Raw genomic sequence first — 17,818 nt, 5'->3', positions numbered from 1 at the left:
AGAAGACAATGAAACCAGGACTTTATAATGGACGAAGTAATTATTTAAATATGAAGTTGTACCATGAATCTTTCTGGGCACATACTGTCTCATTGTAATTACTACCAAGGATTCATTTTGAAAACTCCTGGAGAAAGTGTTCCAGCTAAAAGTAAAATGAATCTGCAGGGAAGCAATTAAATTCAAGAGGACACAATAACTCCAGCAGGAAAGGTGGATAAATAATGAACACTTTGAGTATACGAAGTTTACTTTCAGAAAATTGGCATGGGGGTAGATGTTTGGCTCAGTGGTGAACACAATACTTGGGACACCTGTTCCCTTATCACAACGCTGGTTCTGGTTCTGGCTCCTCTGCTTCTGATCCAGCTTCCTAATGGTGTGGACCCTGGGAGGCAGCAGGTGATATTTCAAATTGCTGAGTCCCTGTCAACCATGTGGGAAGCCTGTGCTGAGTTCTGGGCTTCTGCTCTTGGCCTGGCTGAGCACTAGCTGTTGTACACTGTTGAGGAGTAAACCAGCTGATGAAGATCTCTTTCTCCCTCTTTCTCCTTCCATTTCAAACAAAATGAGAAGTAAAATTAAAGAAAAATTTTAAAAGTTGATCATTGAACTAGCCCATAAAAAGATTTATCATTAAATTCCAAAGAACCAATCTCAAAGAGACTAGTTCTCCTACCACAAAGAGTTCAGCAATCACAAATAATTAAAAGCAACTTGAAATATTTACTGATGATTCTTACAGAATTGTGCAACAGCCATTCCTATAAATGTTTTCTTGTGTATAGAGAAAGGCTTTTCCTGTTGATGTATTCCTATAAGCAAAAATTCTAAGTAAATACATTCATTTTTTTCTTTATATAGCTAATTTGATGTTTTAAAAATATTTCTATTTATTTGAAAAAGAGAAGAACACACACACACACACACAAACACATACACACACACACGGGAGGTGGGGGGATGGAGATATTTCATCTGCTGATTTACTCCCCAAATGGATGCAGGGGCCAGGACTGGATCAGGCTGAAGCCAGGAGCCAGGAACTTCATCTGAGTCTCCCATGAAGGTGGCAGGGACCCAAGCACTTGTGTCATCTTCTGCTGCTTTTCCAGGCTATTAACAGGGAACTGGATTGGAAGTGGAGCAGCAGGGACATGAACTGGTACCTATGTGGAACTCTTCATGTAGTCTGGATATGAGTTCTTTGCTAGATAAGGGTATTTAGAATATTTTTCCCCCAGGATTTGTCTTGCCTTTTTATTTTCTTAATGTATCTTTTAATGAGCAGAGGTATTTTATTTTAATCAAGTCCACTAAAAATTTTTTTATAAAGAGTGATTTTTGGGTTCCAGCTAGGAAATTCTGGCCTACCAAAAGGTCGTGAAGATAATTTTTTATGACATACATAAAAATTCTATAGTCTGAGCACTTGTTATGTTTCTATTCAGTGATGCCTCTTTTATTTTTTTAGTGTATGTCCTTAACTAAAATTGTTTTATTTCCATAAAAAGTTATTCTATCTCTTTTTTGTTATCTAAAACATCACAAAAATTTAATACTCTCTGCAGTGTGACAGTCTTGGCATTTGTAAAAATCCACTGAATGATAGTTCTTTCTAGAAGAGTCAGTAGTTGATTATATCTACTTGTATTCATGGTGGTTTCTGTGCTGCCCATTTATCTTGTAGCCTCCTATTTATCTGTGAATTTACTTTTCAGGCTGGAAGGGGCACAGTTATTGTATTCTGGGAACTCTGTCCTAACATGTAAGCAATGCTGGCAGAGAAAAGTTCACAGTCGTGCATTCTGAGGTTACAGCTAAGGTTGTCTAAGTTGCTTTCTGTTGATAGGTATGTCTTGCTGGGGGATCCTCTGTGATTGATAGGGGCCCACACAGGTCTCTGGCTGTCTCTCCAGCTGTGCTCAGGCACTGGAGGAGTCCAGGTCCTGTGGCATGGGTTGATTGCTCTCAATGCTCCTTGAATTTCATGTAGCTTCTGATTTTCCTCCGACACTCATGTTCCCAGTGTTCAGGCTACACGTCTGGACTCCTCTTACACTGTAATGCACATGGATCCTCCTGGCTCTCCAGTACCCTCATTCTCTTTCCTCCACTGCACAAGCTCCTTAGTCCCTTGTTTCCTGATGGCAAAGTGATGACAGAAGTTGCTAATTACGTTGCATTGGTGAGGTCCCTTTCCTGAGCAACCTTTGTGTTTCTACTGGACAAATAAGTATGCTTTTGGGCTGTTTTTGGCATTTGTTCATAAACTCTAATTCATGAAGCTTTTCAAAATTAGTGTTTGTCCCCAGTTTACATTGCAGAACTTGGAAACTGTAGACATTAGGTCTTTGGGCAGGTTACACGTTCCTCCAACCATAATGCAGTTGGTGGGCAGAGTACATTTTCAGGTGTTGTAGAACACTGATGGGAGGGGAGTCTGGAGCTGGGGTGCAGGTGGCAGAGGGAGAGAGGGTGGCTAGAGGTGAGCTTTAATCTTCTTCCAGTCACATCATGAGGGGGAGGCTGCCGCGGATCATGGTGACCTTCCCTCCGCCATTGTCAATAAAGCATAGTTAGTCGTGCATCTCCTTGTGCTCCCTCCCTTTTGGCCATGCATCAGTACACGCACAGATCCTTCCATTCTGTTTAGAGTGAGAGGCATTGTTCTGCAGCATCTTAGGAAAATAATCTGAGAGTCCTTAGCAAGCTAAGTTTTGCAAACATTTAGAGTTGGAATATGTTGTAGAATATATGAAACCAAAACTGATTGTCACACAAACCATAGAGCATGCCAGAATACCTTGTGAATAGAACTATACTTTGCAGCTAGATAGACCCTGGACTAACCTGTCTCAGATAACATTGGCCCCCTTTCCAGATCCTTCTAATTACAGCCCCCTAGCCACTTACTTATGGCAGTGTCACAATCTGTTGTGTTGTCTTTTTCCTGATTTAGTTGTTGATTATTGTCTTCCCCGCCAGAATACTAGCTCCATCTGGGCACTGGCCACCTTGTTGCTGTGTACATGTCTGTATCCATGGAGTCTGGCATAAAACCTAGCACATACTTAGAGGTTAATGAGGGACGTGAACAAGCCGTTTCTAAAAAGCCAAAAATATATTTTCTCTGATTGGTGTTAACTAATATATAGAGCATAAGAATGTAATGTATATGAGTGAAATTGGCATCTTGGGATTTATCATATATATATATATATATATAGCCACTGAGAATCCTGGTCTTTCTATTTACCTTGTTGAATTCTTTAGAGGAGGATTAAGCTTGTGATTATAAAATAAATTGAAAGTATGTCATCACAAAAAATGAAAGATAAAAAAGGAAGGAGGAGGGTGGGTGAGAAGTATCATTATGTTCTTAAAACTGTGTCTATGAAATATGTAAAATCTGTTTCCTTTTTGTAAGTAAATAAAAAATGGATGAATGAATAAATATTGTGTTTTGGTCACTTGCCAGCCTTGTAATGTTGGATAATTTTTTTAACTTCAGTTTTTATATCTGTAAATGGGAGCGAACCTAAAAATTTGCCTTAAAGTATTTTTGGGGGGCTGGTGCTGTGACACAGCCGGTAAAGCTGCTGCTTACAGCGCTGGCATCCCATATGGGCACTGGTTCGAGTCCTGGCTGCCCCACTTCCAATTCAGCTTTCTGTTATGGCCTGGGAAAAAATTAGAAGATGGCCCAAGTCCTTGGGCCCCTGCACCCATGTGGGAGACCCAGAAGAAGCTCCTGACTCCTGGCTTTGGATCAGCCCAGCTCTGGCCATCGCAGACACTTAGGTAGTGAACCAGGAGATAGAAGACTTTTCTCTCTCTCTCTCTGCCTTTCCTTCTCTCTCTGTGTAACGCTGACTTTCAGATAAATAATTTAAAAAAAAAAAAAGCCTTTTTGGAATAACTATTTGAAATCACTATGTGAAATCAAAGCATGATATGAGGCACATAGTTAGAGCTAAACTAATATTAGATTCTTTTCTTTATTTATTTGAAAGAGCTAGAGAGAGAGAGAGAGAGGGAGGGGCAGAGAGACAAATTTCCATCCACTGGTTCACTCCCTAGATTGTAGTTTAGGCCATAGCTGCATTAGACTGAAGCCAGGAGCTTCATCTGGATCATCATTGCGGGTGGCAGGGGCCCACACATCAGGCCCCATCATCTGTTGCTTTTCCCAGGCCATTAGCCAGGAGTTGGATCAGAAGTGGGGCAGCCAGGACGCAAAGCGGTGCCCATGGGATGCTGGCCTTGCAGGATATGGCTTAACTTGCTGTGCCACACAGTTGGCCCCAGCTTCTTTTTTCTCCAAGATGAAGCTCTGTTCAAGACGCTGATAACCCAGTGGAAGAAATCCTGTGAGTACATTGCCGTTTGGCCCGTAATGTGTGCATTGTTTTGAAGAGGTAAATACATGTGTAAAGCTCCAGGCAGATGTCCTTCTCTTGCTGTGCACAATGCCCTGCCTGGTAACATTGAATTTGAGGATAATCTTTCTTCCCAGCTTGTTTAAATTACCACACTGATGGAGTTGCTTGTTTACTTGTCCATGTCCTCAGCTAGCCTCCGTGGGGAAAGGAGGATGTTCTACCGAGTTTTGTCATCCTTTGGCCTAGCACAGTGGCCAGCTTCCCAGTAGGTGCTTGACCAATGTATACTGAATGGAAAGGGGTGTTTGATCTGAGTTTTCATAGATGAGGAAGTGTAGGTAACAAGAAAGCAAGGAGGGCCTTCTAGGCAATTGGCATGGCAGGCAGCAAGGCATGGCAACTTCAGAGACAGTGTATGCTCTGGTAGGCCTGGCTCAGGAAAGGTGGAAGGATAATGAGGGAGGCAGGGAGTGGTCTCTGGAGGTGAAGATTACCAGATCAGGATTGTGACAACAGTTACCAAAGTCCATGAAGATGTAAGGCCCTGGGAATGAGCAAGTCAGAACATGGTACGGCTGAGCTGGAGTCTGGGTGACCCACAGGGGAACTGCAGTCAATAGAGAGCTCGAGTATGGTGATGGAGGTGGAGACTGAGTTAGGTGATCTGTACAGGGAAATGAGACTAGTGTGGTGGAGTGATCTGGAAGGCAGAGCAGCGTTTGTGGATGTGTCCCAAGCGAAAGTGACAATGTAGGCTCGAGTGGTTTTCTCAGCGGCGGGGATGCAAGGGCACCCATTCACCTCCAGTTTCATGTCGACCGACCACTGCTGTCATTTGCAGGACTCAAACAAGTCCTAGCCTCCAAGACCTCTTTGCCTCCCATCCTAACCCGATTTAGCATTCAGGGGCCACCCCAGTCTGTACCTGTGAGCTCCATTCCACCGTGGGAAGGACAAGGCAGTCTCTGAATATTTAGGCCCCCAGGGTCAGAGCATGTTGAGAGCAGGCCTGGTAGTCAGATCTCATTGGCCTTCTGGGCTCCCAGATGCCTTTCCTGGGGGTAGAGTATGCCATGAGAGGGCCCCAGGAGAGTCCAGGGCAGGGGCCTGGCTGCCCAGGTCTAAGGACACTTCTCTCCTCCTATTGTTTCCTTACCCATCAGCACTCATTTACGAAATGACTGATCGCAGCAGAGAAAAAAAACCAATGTCTTGCAATGATCTTATTTTCCTCCAGTAAATGGGCTCTTTTAGGAATGAGCACAGACACACTTAAATTAAAGGTTATTCTCCTCTTGAGGAAACACCTTAGCGATTCGGAACTCTGTCTTAACCACACCGGCCACAGCCAAGTTTGGCTCTTGAGTTAAGACCCTCCTGGGCCAGTGTACACTTCATGGACTTACTTTTTCCCTCCCTTGTTTTGCTGAGCTCAGCTGCATGCCAGTCAGGGGAACCCTGTGCTGAGGATCAGGAGGAGAAATGGTGTTGTGGGGAATCAGTAAAAATCCTGCTCATCTGAGCCCTGGGCCTTGCTCTGTGACTGCATCTGCCTTTTTTGTTTGCTTAAATTCCCACCATCAAGGCTTCCATGTGATCAGTGAGCACCAGCTGTGTGTGAATGCAGTAAATGGCCAGCCGCCAGCCAGCCCTGCTGCCAGAGGTGTCTGATCTAGGTCACTGCCCTTTATTCACGCTGACGCTGGTGTTTGCAATCACCCCACTTCTGTGCACTTCTAGGAGGTGGGCGCATTCAGTATGGACAGTCATTAAAGGGACAGTCTGTCTAGAACCAGTGGGCTTGAATTCTGCTCTTACTTTGTCATTGGTAAGCTAAGGGACCCTAACTAGGTCATTTAACCTTTGGACAGAGAATTCTTGTTTTATAGCAAGAGAACTCCTACCACACAGGAATGTTTTGAGGATCTAATGAGCCAGTGCTAGTCTCCTGGAATGGGTAAAGCCTGTTGAAATATAAGGAATTATTATCACTGTGTTATAAGCCATGTATCATACCATTTCCATGGGACAACTCCACAGGAGGGCAGATATGCCCTGGGTGGGGTAGAGAGGCAATGGCAAGGGGAGGAGTAGAGAAGGGCCTGGGAAACTAGGAAGTCAGGGAAGAGAGAGGATGAAGTGTGGCAAGCTATTAAAGGAACTGAAAAGGATGGGAGTTACAGCTTTCTTAGTATTAAATACTAGGCTATGCAGTCTCTGTGTACCAGCTCAATGGACACCTAATACAATCTTTCAGGCTTCTAATTTCTTGGAAACAAATCAAATAGAAATGACCCAGGTTCCTGTCATTTTTGTCTTTATCTCTTACTGCTCTCTCCCACACCCTTCCCTCTGCTTCAGCCACACTGATGTTGTTATACAGGAACATACCAGGCTCACCTGAGTTCAAGGGCTTTTGCAGTTGTTCCTTTTCCCTGGGACACTGTTTCTTTAATATCCACCTGTTTTTCCTTCTACTTTCTTCCAGTTTTTATTCAGAAGTGATTTTTCCCAGGGAAACCTTAATATCTCTCTGATTTTCATCCTTCTTCCCTGATTTATTTTTAGTCATCACTACTTGTCATTGTTTAGCATCAATGCATTCTACTGATTTTGCTTGTATGTCTTACGTTACCTCTACCAGAATGGTAAGTCTACAAGAACATTTTGTCTATTTACTACTATATTTCTAGTGATATGAATAGTTCTTGATTTATGGTAGCCACTTGGTAAGTATTTATTGAATAAATGAATGGATGGAAAAATGAACTGTGTAGGTTTCCTCAAAGTTTTTTAATTCTGGAGGTGGCCATCAGTGATATAATTTATCCCAACTCCAAATATTTGCACAGTTCCAAATGTTAACCCTTATGTCTTTTGATGAGTCTTCCACCCACAAATAAGTTGGTTGTTGAATTTTGATCTAAAGCTGTTCACTGAAACACATGGGAGGTTAAGCTTCCCTAAGCATTCTAGAATTTCTAAGAAGCAGGACATGGCACACCAGCTTTGTTGACTCACAGTGAATGCTACAACAATTCAAGGTGGGTGGAGCGATTCCTGGGCCATTTCACTGGAAGCATTGCCTTGGCTTGTGATGTTGGGGACTCTAGAAAAGAAGCAGCTCATGCTGCATGGAGAGTACACAGGGAGAGAAATTTTGTCCAGGTCTTTGTAGGGGGTGGTCTATCAAGGTTCCCATTGTTTCATAGAGACAGTCTGTCATTTGGGGGCATTTTTCACATTTTTTCCTCTTTGTGTCTCTCCCTCTCCTCCTTTCTTTTCTCTTCCTCCCTCCTTCTCTTCTTTTCTCTTGTCCTCATTAGTTAATTATGCATTCCCTTTCCTTTACATGCAGAGGGGATAACTTAGTCAATCTATTTGGCACCTAGAGAGTTTGCAGTTATCACAAGGAAATTTAGAGGAGTAGGTGAAGTAAAGGTTAGAGTTCCACACCTCCAATGTGGAAGTGTCAGAAGTTATCTTTCACTTCCCAATGGAGCATTTTGAAAGAACAGAGATTGGAAATCAAACACAGTATGAAGAGGAAGAATTTGAATCCTTACAATTCTTTTGAAGTCTTATAAACCGCTCTTGGTATTTAATTACTCAGAATGTGTGGCTTTTTATGTTGATCCCTTGATTTAGGGAGGCTGACTGTGTTTAAATATGGGGTGTATGTGTGCTTCTGTGTGTGTGTATGCTACTAAACTCCTTGATTTAAGGAGGGAGCTACAAGGAAGCACTCTGGCTGGAAGCCATAGCTGAATCCAGATCCATGCTTGGTCACAGTTAGTCTTATAGCCTTTGACAAATAACTTTGCTTCTTTGTACTCTTATTTTCTCATCTTTGAACGAGGGCCTGGGATAAATAAGTCTCTGATTTCCTCTATTCCTTGATTTCCATGGCTGTGCAATAGAGATGAAGATAGGCTGTCCTGGATAGTGGATAGTCCTGGGCCCAATTCTGCCATTTCACTGGATCATCCTCCAATCTGACTGTCAAGGAGAGATAAGAATAACTATCCTGACTCCTGTCCACAGTGCCTTCTGACTTGGTAAATTTCAGGAAGCAGGGAGTGATTTGGGTCTTACCTGGTGCCCTGTGCCCTTCTCCTGCACCGTCTGCTGAGTGCCTGATTTCCATCATAGGAACTCCGAGTTCTTTGGTGGATTCATTCTTTGGAGATGGGAAACCATGGCACAGCGTCTGCTGTTTGTGAAATGACGACTCACAATGTTCCCTGCCCAAGCTACATCTTTATGCAACTCGTTAATACCTTGTAGTTTGAATAACTCAATCTAATGATATGTGGGAGAAAATTGTCTGAAAATTTTCTAAATGTAGAACTGAAAACATCCTTTATCTCTTATTATGGGGAGAATATCACTAAAAAGAAGATAATTTTTAATGATAATCTTTTGTATGAATTTTTTAAGAATGCTTCAAGATTTATTGAAAAGTATGTTATAAAGATAACAAAAGAAAAAGTAAGAGCACAAAAAATAGAGTGCTCTTACAAACTTTGTTTTAGTGTATTTTTAAGGACCATCCATCCTAGGAAAGAATGCCGAGGGGCTGTGGCTAATACCTTTGGAAAGAATGGAATATGATGAAGACCTTAGGTCATAAAAAGGGTCTGGCTGTCTCTACATCGTCTGACGTCTTGGGTAAGGAGGCCTTGAAAGACCTTGAAAATAACTTTCTATTATTCACCCAATAGGCTGGATCTGGGAACCCACATTCTTGTATGTGGAGCCCTGGGACACAATACTATGACCATTGGGTCTTTCTATGTGGTTCTAAAATAGAACCGATTCAGTGTTTTGAGTTGAACTGTGCACCAAGCTGAAAGTATTTTTTAAGACAAAGATGAACAAATTGCAGCACAAAGGGACACAGTCAAGCAGGGCTTGGCTTTTTTCCTTTTTAAAATTTTTTTGTAAGGAATACAGATTTCATGAGTACAACATTTGCCTTGCGATTCTCTTTCCTGTCGCTCCCCCTCTTCATGGAGGAACGACACTAAACCCTGCCTAGGCTTCATATCCGAGTCACGGCACCATTATGTCGCTCCCCCTCTTCGTGGAGGAACGACACAGGACCCTGCACTGTTCTTTTGTCTGCTCGGCCCTCCCCGGGTTTGCTGCTGGTTCTTCCCGGGTTGGCTACTGTCCCTTCCACCTCCGTGGAAGAGCGGTTCCCCCTGCCACATTCCCCACTTCCGCGGGGGAGCGGCACACCGCCGGCCGGCTCTCTCGGGGGCTGCACAGGTGTTCCTTCAGATAGATGTTCCTGGTGCATGTTGTCTCTCTCCTCCTTTATAGTCCTCTTCCACCAATCCCAACTCGGCTGCCCACACGCCGAGTACGCTGCTCTCCTCCAATCAGGAGCAGGTCCTACAGTTTATTGGTTGAACTGGAGGCAGCTGAGTAGAAGCTGTTTCTCCCTTCTCAGTGCCATATTGTGGGAGAGCAGATGCATAGAATAAGTCTTAATTCCAGTAACTTAGTCTAGTCCGAGTTGCTCCCCACACTTTCCTCTTCATGTTTTCCCTCTTCCCTCCCTAATCCATTTTTTTTTAGCTATTACTTCTTTTGTCCATTTCTTTTCTTCTTTTCATTTTCTGCACCTTGCCTCAAATGGAGGATTTCTTGGAAAATGTCTGACTCTTGTGGTGGCATTCAGATCTAAGTAGTGTCTAGGGTTTATTCCAGGAGGGGAGGGAATAGACTAACTTGGAGAGGAGGAGTTGGAGTGCAGGTTATAGGTGGAGGGAGAGGGAAGAGAAGGTGGAGAATGTAGAATATGAAGAGGGAAGATGCCATGTACATCCTGGTTGTGAGCCTCATTGGCTTCACCACACAGTGGAAGATGTGGGCTGACTTAGGTTACAGGATGTGGTTGCTTAGTCAGCCGTTTTCCCAAGTCCAGTTTACATTTCCACCTTTCTAGCTAGAAGAGCCCGCCTTCCGCTATGGAAGCTGAATGTGACAGAGACGCGTATTGTCAGCAATGTGGATCATGGGTGGGAAAGAAACTTTCCTAGGGACTTGGGGGCGGGGGGTTCTTCCCTTTGGAAATTGTGAGTCACAGAATGAAAGGCTTCTCTTTTTTTTTTTTTTTCAGATAAAGATATTGTTTTTAATGATTTGATATTGATATAGTATTGCTTTAAATAAAAATGACACAAATCCTTTTGTGCCTTCTGAGGCGTCATTTTTAAGCCACAGGCCAGCATTTCCTATTTAAGGAATAATTTAAGCAAAAATGTGTAACTTAGATACTTCTCCCCAGGGGCAGCCCATTCTTGGTTCTTGAGAGACCTCTTTATTTTTGGATTTGATTTTGACTGCATATGGCATCTGGCATTTCTATAGCATCCTCACTACCAAGAGGAAAGATGTGGCAGAGCATTGCAAGGGTTGCAGGGAAAACGAATGGAAAGGTCCTGGGTCCTTGGGATCACTGAGCTTCCATTCCAAGCCTGGGGCATCTTATGTAACTGGCCTTGTTATTTAATCTATTTGTAGTTCGCCTTTCTGCTTATCGTAGCTGAAAGTATTTTTTTTTTTTTTTGACAGGCAGAGTGGACAGTGAGAGAGAGAGAAAGAGAGAAAGGTCTTCCTTTTGCCGTTGGTTCACCCTCCAATGGCCGCCCCGCCGGCGCGCTGCAGCCGGCACACCGCGCTGATCCGATGGCAGGAACCAGGTGCTTCTCCTGGTCTCCCATGGGGTGCAGGGCCCAAGGACTTGGTCCATCCTCCACTGCACTCCCTGGCCACAGCAGAGAGCTGGCCTGGAAGAGGGACAACCGGGACAGAATCCGGTGCCCCAACCGGGACTAGAACCCGGTGTGCTGGCGCCGCAGGCGGAGGATTAGCCTAGTGAGCAGCGGCGCCGGCTAGCTGAAAGTATTTTGATGAGAACCAGCGAGCACAACTTCATGGTCAGGCTTTACTTTGTGTTGACTTTTATTTGATCTGTTTAGTGGACTAAATTATATTTTAAACAAACAGAATTATATTTTAAACAATGCCCCTTACAATTCAGAAGCTGAAAGTTCTTCCAACTTCTTTCTTAATAAACTTTTCTAATCAAGTAAAACCAAATGAACCCAAGGCCTGTGGCTGTTGGTTTCAACAACCTTCCCCTAGTTTTCTGATGAGTGCCATGTGATGCTGGCCGGAGTGAGGTGGTGGTGCCTTTGTTCTGAGAGCAGTAGTATCTCGGTGATGCAAGTGCAGAGGGCTATTTTCTTTGCCTTTCTCCCCTTTCCACTTATCCCTTCCAGAGACAAGGATAAAAAGTGTTCCCCATTTCAATACAAGGAGTTCTGTAGTGAAACAGCACTCACCAGTGCTGTCTGCTGTCCCCCAATTACTGCTTCTGTATGTGGCAAGATAAAAATAGTTCCTCACTCTGTGTGCCCAGGTCATCTCTTCACTGCACCCACTCAAAGTTTCTGGATTTACCCGTTCAGTCTCTGATCTCTCTTGTAAGAGGAGGATCCTACCTTGTCCGTATGCTTCTTGAGATCTTTTTTTAAAGATGTATTTATTTGTTTTAAAGGGAAAGAGAGAGAGAGAAGGAGAAAGAGAGAGAGAGAAATCTATCTAGCTGTTTCACTCCCCAAATGTCCAGGAACCCAGAATTCCATCTGGATTTCCCATATGGGTGTCAGGGGCCCAAGTACTTGGGTCATCATTTTTTGCAGTTCCAGGTGCATTAGCAGGGAGCTGGATTGGAAGTGGAGCAGCCAAGGCTTTAAAAACCACTGCAGTATGGGATGATGGCTTTGTAAGTGAAGGCTTAATCCACTGCACAACAATACTGGCCCCTGCTTCTTGGAATTTAGGAAGGAGTATCTGGATAGAAGGAAGAAGGGAGGAAGGCAATATGAGAGGCTGACTGGGATGGAACTGAGGGGATTTGTGATGGGTGAAAACATGAGGGAAATACCAAGGAGAAGGCCTGGGCTGAAGTCAGGTATAGGAGCGAAACATGTGGGCTGGCATTTACCGAGTTGGCACTTGGTCAGCCAAATGGAATGTTCCCAGCCAGTCAGTATTTGAACTATACCACTTGTTAATGTTTTACATATCAGCCCTGGAGGTATGGGCACTTTAGGAAGTCTCTAGAAGCTATTAGTCCTGTTGATGACATTAGAGACTTGAAATAAAAGCCAAATTTGTATTATTTTGTGCTTTAAGCTTATTTTCCTGTGTATGTGTGTGTGTGTATGTTTGTATGTGTGTTTCCATTAGGCCACCACTTGAGGCCCAGCTTTAGAGGTGGGGGAAGAGGGATTGATTGGATTCCAAAGGTTCTATTCCAATAAAGGAAATATAGGAAGGGGCCATTTTAGTTGAGACTTGTCTAAAGGGTTTAGACAAACTGAATTTAGCTACTCATAAATATGTTTGCTTATTTAGGATAAGTCTCATGTCTTACAAGGAAGTGTTGCAGTGACAGGTTGATGGAAGGGGGAGTGCCTTCTGAGCTTCCCTAGGGATGCATTCATCTCTGGACATATATGGCTCTTGGAGCCACAATCTCTTAAACCAGTGTGTCACTAACAGCTCTGTTGGGAAATAATTACTGCTCTATCTTATTTATAATTTAGTTGCTACTTACTTTTGGGTCCAAATTCAGAAAATTACCCCTGGCCACAAACAAGAATGACGGCAGATGGAGCTGGGACAGCTCAGCAGTGCAGCAAACTGATATGTGGGGGTTGTGGAGGAAAACGTGAAATGTAAGGTCTTTGTTCCACAGAGCTGTAGATCAGTGCTCTCCAAGAGAAAAGCAATGCACACCACAAATGCAAGCCACATGGATAATTTAAAATTTTCTGATAGTCATATTAAAAAATGTAAGAAGAAATAGGGGAAACAAAATTTTAAATGTCTTCCATTTATCTCAATATATCCAAAATTGTACATGGTGTTCTTACCTGTAATCAATATAAAAATTATTGAGCAATTGTTTATTCTTCTTTCCCCTTTGTACAAGTGCTTGAAATCTAGTATGTATATATGTAGTATGAATCTGAGTTCAAGCTAGCCTCATTTCAAATGCTCAGCAGCCATATGTGGCTGGTGGCTGCAGTACTAGATAGAAAAATTCAGTACCATTTGCAAGGAAAACTATTGTATATTATTTTATTTTTCCCTTGATGCTTGCAAAATGTTGAGATGTAGCAGAGATGAGGACTTCCTTGTTCATACCTTTGGGATCACATTTTGGAGTTGTTTTCTAAAGAGTAAGAGGAGGAGGATTGGCTTCAGTGTTGAAAGAGGATACTTTGAGAGAAGATGCAGAGTTCCGTGGACTGGCCAAGGCACAGTGCTTGATGAAATTTATGGTTGAGATTTTGATCCAATTATCCAGATGGCGTCGTTTATGAAAATGGATGTGGGTAGTGTGCTTATTTATCAGGAGTGAAGTGTTGTATGGAATGAAATCTAGACTGAGGATCAGGAGAGCTGGGCACTAGTCCAGGCACTTGATCTTGGAGGAGAGAAATAAACTAACATTTAACAAGCTGGCTACAGTGTGTGGTACCTTACAATCATTTCACTATCTACTGATACAAAATGCCCAAAAGTTAGGTATATAACAAACTTTAGTGCAAAGAGGAAGAAGCTGAGCCTTGTGCTAAACTTGAGTTGTGGCTTATCCTGGAATCTGAATAAAAATCTCAGCTCTGTCTGATTCCAAACCTTCAGTGTTCTTAATGCTGTAATCTGTATGTGTGTCATACATTAGGGGTATTTTCTCCTCGTTAGGGTTCAACCAGGGAAGCAGAACCAATCATAAATGTGTGTGTGTGTGTGTGTGTGTGTAGATGGTAAATATTTGCTACAGGGAATTGGCTATGCAATTAGAGGGATTGTTTAAACCAACTCTGTAAGGATGTTGTCTCCGCAGCTGCTGCTGGAGCTTGACACCCTCAAGGCAGGGGTCATAAAGGGAAGATCACATACATGCTGGAAGCAGCAAGCTACAGCCTAATGAGGACATTCTGAGCTCTGTTCCTTATTCCCTCTGGCTGTGCTGAAGGAAGTATCCTGTGAGAGTAGCAAGAAGTAGCCCAAATGCGAACACTGCCAGCTGCGGCTTTGAAGCAAGCAGTTCAATCGCGAGGGCAACAAAGTGTGTTGAGCTATAAAATGGCAGCGACTTCCCTCAGTCTCTCCTATTTTCCCAAGAATCTTCCTTGTGGCACACACTAATTGGAAAGATGAGAAAAGGAATTCTGGGAAATGTAGTTTGGCCTATCCAGATTGATACAGTACAAGTCCATCTCATGGGTGCTCAAGAAAAACTTGTTGAATGAATGAATGTGTGAATACTGTGGTGCTTCTCCTGAAAGTTATCTGGAAGTCAGGAAACCTTATCCTTGCACTGCCTCTTAGGAGCCAAGTGATTTGGAACCAGTTACTTAGTTTTTTGATTCTTAGTTTTTTTCATTTGCAAAACTCTAGGAATAATTTTTGCCTCCTATTTAAAAGAACTTTTAGAGGGATTCTTCAAGGTAATCTAAACAAAAACACTTTAAAACAAATGTGATTTAGTGTTGTATTATTTTAATTATTACTGTTAATAATTCTCATGTGTCACATTAAATGAACAACTCTGACCAATTCACCTTACTGGTATGCCGGGAAGATTAAATTAAATGAAAGATGTGGAAGCTCTCTGTCAGGTATCTTGCAGTATATTCTTCAAAGGCAATACTTAATTATCACTCAGGAACATTTTCCCATTGTGTTTGAGTTCTTGGCTAAATGGCTTAGAGGTACAAGTATGTAACTAGAGCTATTGGTGACTCTCGGAGCTGGAGAGCAGTGGCCATTCCTTGGCTGGGAGTTGTGGACAGTGGATGAGAATTCTGTCCTATAAATTTGGGCTTGTGTTTCATAGCAGCCAAACTTGCTCAGCAGAATGAAGAAATCCCTTCGAAAAGTCTTGGTGAAGATGGCATAGAGGAAGGGGTTGGCACAGGAATTGATGGGGTAGAACAGGACCAGGAGGATCTTTGCCTTGGACACGGTGATGAGGGGCACCTTGAGCGATGCTGAAATGGCAAAGAAAGAGATTGGTGCCATGCAGAGGAAGTCAGTGAAGATGAGTGTGGCCATGCGCTTGGCGATTTTGGTGTCACTGGAGGAGGACATGATGTTAGGGTTCCTCACTGTGAGGTAGATGTGAGTATAGCAGCCACAGATGACCACAAAAGCCAGAACATTGAGCACAAGGAGGAACATGACATAGAGCTGTGACAGAGGGCTGTCAATATCCATGGGCAGGCAGATGCTCACCTTCATGTAGCTACTGATGCCGAAGATGGGAAAGAGGGCAGCAGCAAAAGAGAAGATCCAGCCCATCACCATGATGCTGGCAGCGTGGCGGAGCTGCACCTTGCAGTTCAGCTGCATGGCATGGGTGATGGTATGCCACCTTTCCAGGGTGATGGCCGTCAGAGTGTAGACTGAGAGTTCACTGGCAAAGACAGTGAGGAAGCCAGCAATATCACAGCCAACTCCAGTTTGCCAGTCAATGGCATAGTTGTGGTATTGGCTTTTGGTGTGAATATCAACGGACGCTATGAGCAACAGGTAAATTCCAATGCAGAGATCAGCAAAGGCCAGGTTACACATAAGGAACCGGGGGACAGTGAGTTTGTACTGGCTGGTAAGCAGGATCATCAGCACTACGATATTCCCAGTGATGGCTAAAATGCTAATAAACCATATCAAGACTCTGAGGGTGTTGTACCCCATGATATCTTCACATGGGTTGAACGCATCTGGCTTAGGGGAGCAGGTCACATCAACCATTTCATTGCATAAGTCATAGTCAAATTCACCATACATCATGTCAAATCCTCTGCCATAACTGGACTCATCATCTTCTGCCAAAGAGATTCTCTGACCCCTAGCCTGAGTTATGTCCTCAACTTCTTGCCCTAAAATAGATTTGTTGCAAATTGGATGCAGTTCAGAGCTAGAAAAATACAAAAGGAAGAGAATCAACATCTGGACCCAGAATAGCAAGAGCGTAACTGTTTTTTCATCTGAAAATGATGGTGTTTTTTCCCGAGATTTTATTTATCTTTTTCTTACATCTTGTCTGCCCTTGAAGCTGAGCCCAATGGTTAATGCTGCTTACTGTAAATGAGCAGAACAACTTGTATATGTATTCCTAGAGTTTGAGGGCCCACTGGGGAAACCATCTGGCCACAACCTGAATGTGGGAAGGAAGGCGCCTGGGACTAGCTAAGCCTTGCTGTTAAGTGCAAATAATTTACAGACCTGGTATCACCCTTTGTCTCCACCCTCCTCCCTGTCTCCATTTAGCTGTCTCTTAATATGCCTGAATAGTACACAGCCCTATTCCTGTACTGTATGCTCCAGTCACTGGAAGATCCAAACAATTCTCTGACTCCAATGAGGGTTGGTTTACATCTTTATTTACAGAAATTAAAGGGTCAGAGTCTATAATCAGTTCCCAGCCAGACCCATCCCTTGGCTCTTTGGTACTTAGGCAACTAAGATGCCAGCTGATTTTCCTGAAATGTTACCAGGGTCTTGTTCTGTATTGTCTCACTCCCCAGAGGCCACAGTAGACCCCAGGCATGTGTTTGTCCTAAAGGTGAGTCTTGTTCTCTCAAATTTAACAGTTCCCTAGTGGGTGACCAACAGAACAAATGCAGGTTACATAGGAGCCTAATTTATTCCAAGACTGTAGCTCATCCCCTGGGGAGTTTAGCTCTTCCTGGGCTTACTTTCCTGTCTTTGTTTTCTCTTTAAACTGAAATATACAAGAGACCTGTCAACTGGATGGAGGTACTTGCAGATGGATTTGAGTGAAATCCAGATGATAAGTATTCAGCCCATGAATATACCCATTAATATTCTACCCCGGAATATTCTACATACTCTGCATGTAGAGATGCAGAGGGTAAGTACTTCTGATTTGAAGCAAAGGCTTAAAAATGGAAATGTTTTACAGCGGGACTCTTTTGGATTGAAGCAAGTCACACACATCCCTACGTCTCTGTCCCTCCCTAAGGGGCAAGTTCACAGCAATGCTTAGTGACTTTATTTTTCTCAAACCTTAGCATAATCTCAAGTATCAGTGGGGAAGTGAGTATTAAAACCCTGAAAAACTCTCACAAGGAGAGAGATGACTGAGGACATGGAGGAGGGAGAGGTTCTATTTGGTACTAAAGGATGAATGCTCACTACATGTCTAAAATCTATCAACTGAACTTTCACTACTGACTTTTGATGAGAAGGGCTGTGAGGTAGAGCTCTCTCCTCCCTTCTCTCACCTCAGAAGTGCATTGCATTGCCAAGAAGTCATTTTCTCTTGGGTCAAGGCATCATTTATCTATTTATTTTTCATGAAGAATGTATCATCT

The 17,818-nt window shown here is 43.2% G+C and overlaps 1 protein-coding gene across 7 annotated transcripts in view; it reads right to left on the bottom strand.

Annotated features, from left to right (window-relative positions):
* Positions 1-13,332: 13,332 nt before the first annotated feature.
* Positions 13,333-17,818, bottom strand: part of FSHR (follicle stimulating hormone receptor) — a 162,808-nt gene continuing 158,322 nt past the window's right edge. For 2 of the 7 annotated variants that reach the window (XM_051842928.2, XM_051842929.2), the window contains one exon: positions 13,334-16,398. In XM_051842928.2, the coding sequence (XP_051698888.1) occupies positions 15,141-16,398 (1,258 nt within the window). In that variant the 3' untranslated portion in view covers positions 13,334-15,140. Of the gene's footprint in view, positions 16,399-17,818 lie in introns of all 7 variants that reach the window. The other 5 variants (XM_051842930.2, XM_051842926.2, XM_051842927.2 and 2 more) reach the window with 5 other exon arrangements.

The sequence above is a fragment of the Oryctolagus cuniculus genome, chromosome 2 (assembly GCF_964237555.1).
Source record: "Oryctolagus cuniculus chromosome 2, mOryCun1.1, whole genome shotgun sequence".
NCBI lineage: Eukaryota > Metazoa > Chordata > Mammalia > Lagomorpha > Leporidae > Oryctolagus > Oryctolagus cuniculus.
Note: the sequence above shows the minus strand (reverse complement) of the source record. Positions and strands in the feature narration are given on the sequence as shown.